The sequence below is a fragment of the Oryza glaberrima genome, chromosome 9 (genome assembly GCF_000147395.1).
Source record: "Oryza glaberrima chromosome 9, OglaRS2, whole genome shotgun sequence".
NCBI classification, from domain to species: Eukaryota; Viridiplantae; Streptophyta; class Magnoliopsida; order Poales; family Poaceae; genus Oryza; species Oryza glaberrima.
The window spans coordinates 7689517-7694025 of NC_068334.1; the positions used below are offsets into that span (position 1 = coordinate 7689517).

General features: G+C 35.5%; 1 protein-coding gene across 1 annotated transcript; it reads right to left on the reverse strand.

Moving 5' to 3' along the window:
* Positions 1 to 770: 770 nt before the first annotated feature.
* LOC127784239 (plant cysteine oxidase 5-like) lies at positions 771 to 3800 on the reverse strand. The gene is made up of 6 exons (XM_052311432.1): positions 3712 to 3800; positions 2846 to 3051; positions 2157 to 2305; positions 1816 to 1966; positions 1260 to 1463; positions 771 to 1168 (listed from the first exon to the last, which is right to left on the reverse strand). Exons 2-6 carry the CDS (start codon positions 2943 to 2945, stop codon positions 1053 to 1055), a joined length of 720 nt encoding a protein of 239 aa, XP_052167392.1. The 5' UTR covers positions 2946 to 3051; positions 3712 to 3800; the 3' UTR covers positions 771 to 1052.
* Between the last annotated feature and the right edge of the window lie 709 nt (positions 3801 to 4509).

Below are 4509 nucleotides of genomic sequence, written 5' to 3' on the forward strand. Positions count from 1 at the left end.
TTATATAGTAATCCTAATACCTTTATATAATAATCCTAATACCTCTAAAAACAAGAAACAAACTCGTTACATGACTTGGACATGGAGAAAGAAACTTCTGCTGTAGCAACCGTCGTTTGGTTTGGTAGACTGCGGATAAACCACAGAATTCTAAGGTGAAACCAAAATCTTGGCGTGGGCTAGCTTTCCAACAAGTACTCAAACATGCAAAATGGAGTATGTATGCGAAATTCACGACTATTTTATCGTAGAACTGTCCAGGCCGTGTAAACAGAATCCGAATTGAATCCAAACCTTCTTACCTTCAACATTCTCACTAGGAAACAATTGAATTCGCATAGATGAGATATTTGCCGACTTATGGAGAGTCTGAGTAAATTTTAAAAGCCTTCACATTGTGAACTTCCTATTTGAGAAAGAGAATGGATATTAATCTTTCAAATCAAAATTAACAAACTTCGATGTTGTATTTTAATTAAAGAATATTCAAATGACAAGTAATGTATAACTTGTGAAAGTCAACGAAATAATGGAACCTTCATCTCAAATTTGAAAGACAAGCCACCACACGGTTAAGGATGTGAAAGCAGTATATAGTGAAGTTCGAAATCATAAGTAGCTTGGTTTGAAGCCAACAATACAAGTGGCTTGATTCGAAGACACCAATAGCTAGTTCACCAATTAATTTCTATTACTCTTTATGTAATTTTGCCCACCATAGTTTGCCAAGCTAATTTAATTTCTCACAACATTTCCAACCAGCAGGTCTGTGAACAAAAGGAAAGCTCAATAACAGCTTCCACTTTGTGTAGTTATATAAATATTATGTCATGAAGTTACATAATGGAGTGAACCATAACGTTATCTTACAATAGATATGCTAGATAACACATAATAGCTATTTCTATAAATACAAAATAAATAACAAAAAACCATGAAAATAAAATACAAGGAGAGCGGTGCACATCTATATACTTCTTGATAAATTAAACGCTAGAGTGAGCACAATTATCATGTCGAGTTGAGCATGATCTTGGCGGATTATGGTTGCTTCATAAATTTAAAGCAGGTCCTTTGTACAGGTCCCTTCTAATAACAAAGCTGTTAGGGGGCTGGTGTTCTTCCAGCCAAACAAATTCAGGTTCCCTCGATCGGTTTGATAAAATGCCTGGACAAATAATAGCAAATGGTAAGTAAGATTCCTGAACCTGTGGCAACATGAGTCTTCCAGGAAATATAAGGTAGTACTGATTACTGACCCGACGGGTCTGCTTTTCGGCATCTGCGGAAGTAGGAGCAATGCCTTCCATCTTCTGAAGAATAAGGAGGTGATAAGATGTCCAGGATAGCACAGGGGGTGATGGCTTTGAAAGCATGGATGTTCCCCCCATCTTTTGGTTGAATAACCATTGCGCCGCATGGTGCAGACATCTCACCATCCCTTACAATCTTGGCAGGTCTAACTGCAATAAGAAAAAGAAGAATGGAATCAATGGGAAGATACATTTATAGATGGAAACTTTTTGCGTTTTAGGTCCTTTTTTCTTGTATGTATGTAATGTAGGTGGATATGAAAATCTTCTCAAACTGAAAATGAGCCGGTGAATGAGCAGCAACAAAAAGTAACTTGTAAATATGGAAGTGATAATCAGAAATGAAATGATAAAACTTCATTTCAGAACCCGTTTCATGTAGCATACCACATGGGTAAAAATCTTATAGGCACTATAACTATGTTTTGGTAGAATATCAAAACCATGGTACATGTATGAACAAGTGAATGTAAATTCAACTTATGATTAATAAATAACATACCTTTTGATAATTTAAGCAGTTGAGTTGTATCCTCAACCCAATCGTACGATTTAACATGCACGGTACCATATAGAAGTTTACTGAATACAGTCATGCCTGGATGGTTGTGGAGTGGAATGATGGATGATGCTGGAATACAAAATATTCCAATCTGCATACACAACATGGGTACGTTTGTATGATTCAACATCTATACAAGTTTTTGACCAACATCAAATAAGTTGATTCAATATGTTCAAGCATAGAAACAAAAGAGGACTAATGAACTTTCAATTGATGCTGCAAAAATGTAGAAACCAAGTATGCAAAATAAGCTAAATTAAGTAGTTAATGGCTTGTACCGAGAAATTTTTGCACTCATATATGTGACGATATCTGATTGTGGTGCTCGAATGAAAAACCGCTTTCCTATTCAGAACTCGTGGACTTCTCCAAGAGCGTACAGATTGTGCTTCAGTCTCAAGTCCAACATCAGAAGGCATGACATTGTCTGCTAGGAAATTCTGAACCAATCAGACCCAAATAACAAACGGTTTAATGCTAAACATACTACATATGCAATTTAAACTTTATGAGTCTTCAATAATCTAAACAGGGCAAAATAGGAAACAAACATAACTCTGTAAATAAAAATACTGTGCAAAAGCGACAGATGAACCATACAATGAAAATGAAAAAGGCCCCAAGTTAATGGTTCTGGTTCATGAAGAAAATCTTAAACAATTCATATATGAAGGGCCTCTAAGGTGCTATACATGAGATTACAAAAATTTAATGTAGTTATGATTCATGGAACACAGAAAATGTGAAACAAGTTTAGTTTCAGAATCTTGACTAATCATAACTCATTTTGGACTGATGCTCGTGTTATTTCACAAAACCATAGAAACACAAACCCATAACCACTATATAATCCAATTAATAGTAACACACTTATTAACACTGAATTTTCATTGACATGTCCATCTAGCATTTCAGTTTGGTTGAAGATCAAGCCACAAGCAACAGCCAGAAAGGGGGCACTTCTTACCTAACACTGAACAAACACTGTCAACAGCTTCAGGAGATAACGACCCATTTGCAGATAATGACACTTTGCAGACCTCATAGAGCTTTTGTATTGTAGCCATGGAATTGGGAAAGGATATATAAATTAAAATTTCAACCCCACAAGATCCAATTCTAAAAGAAGAAATCCCTTTGACAACAGATATTGTTCGAACTATGCTTGGTCACCTGTTTCAGTAAGAAAAGAAAATTAATGCAATGATATTATTGATCAACATATAAACATCTTAATATCACCAACTTTTTGATTATTTCCTCTTAGTTCAGGATGAACCAAACATAAGAACACTAATGCACTCGATCGTTTTGGTGCTTAAATTTGCACTGATTTACCTCCATTTCTCCTGACTCTACTTCTAATATGTAACCAGTGACCTGAATTTCCCATTAAATTCCACTATCCTATTCCTGGTGCAATGCACGCAGACGAAAAACACAGATACTGTAGTTTATATATCATGTATCATCCAAAGTGAAAATCAAAGCATCTTACTAATCTACATATATCAGGAAAATAGGAGTTGATAAAAAAAACAACCTTAGTTAAGACCAAAATAATTCTGAATTATCAAGATCCTAGATGCTGTAATTTTCCATTCAGGGCCACCAAAATAGACATAAAAAACACATCTTTTACATGATTCCTACCAAATGGAGCACAAACTAGACCACTCATGGCCAAGGAAGAAGCCAAGATATCCATAAAAACCTAAACATGCCTTCAATGGTCATGACCTAATTTACCTGGTTAAGGTCTGGTGGGTAAAGAACCCCAAATTGCTGGATTGAAACAGGAAATTAATGGAGGCAATGGGATAAATTGGATACCTTGGGAGATGGAAGGGGCGATGAGAGGAGAGGAGGAAGAGTGCCCAGGGAGCTCTCCCCAGCTCAATGGGCTCCGGTGGTGATTGCCCTTCTTTTGTACTTGGCTACTTGCATCTTCTTGGCAGATAAAAGGGGTGGCACCAGAAGTGATGTTGAAAGATTTTCTCTTTGCCTTTCTTTTCTAGAAGATAGCTGAAAGAGACAAAAATTCATCAATGTTTGTGTTGTTTCTCACTTCTCTTTTGCTTTGGATCAAACGGTGCGGATAGCATTTTTTTGGGCACAAATTTTTACAGAGTACTTCTATTATCCACCAGCATTGTTTAGTTGACTTGAATTTGAATTTTCCTTGATTCACATAAGAATCGAACTATGCTAATTAAATCACTAATGTGACAAAATAGTCCAAAGAGTAAACAATGCTTAAAGAAAAGAAAGAAAATCTAGCTGTCAATTTAAGACAGAGAAATTCAATGTCCAAAGACTAAGTTCACAGTGAAAATTCTTAAAGGTCATCTATAATCAGTTTTTGTGTCTTAATAGTTTTAAGCTTGGAAATACGTACATGTAATTTCTTTTGTGCTAAGGAGAATTTATTATCTCCATAAGGAAGTGCAAAATGTTTCCTTTATATTCTTACAGATGTATCTTGCAAAATATTTCCTTATAGATGTATCTAAGCTTAACACCTTATATTCTGCTTCTGCTACTAGAAAGTAGAAATATTTCCATTTCTCAAAACAGCTAAATGAAAAAACAATATGAACATTTCGCTGTGAAGGGAAGTAAAACGAACAA

Excerpts from the sequence above, each read along its gene's own strand:
- LOC127784239 (XM_052311432.1), bottom strand. The coding sequence starts at position 2,945 with ATGGCTACAATACAAAAGCTCTATGAGGTCTGCAAAGTGTCATTATCT. Across the intron at positions 2,306-2,845 it reads CAGTGTTTGTTCAGTGTTAG|ACAATGTCATGCCTTCTGAT; the intron begins GTAAGAAGTGCC and ends ATTTCCTAGCAG. Across the intron at positions 1,967-2,156 it reads ATGAGTGCAAAAATTTCTCG|ATTGGAATATTTTGTATTCC; the intron begins GTACAAGCCATT and ends TTGTGTATGCAG.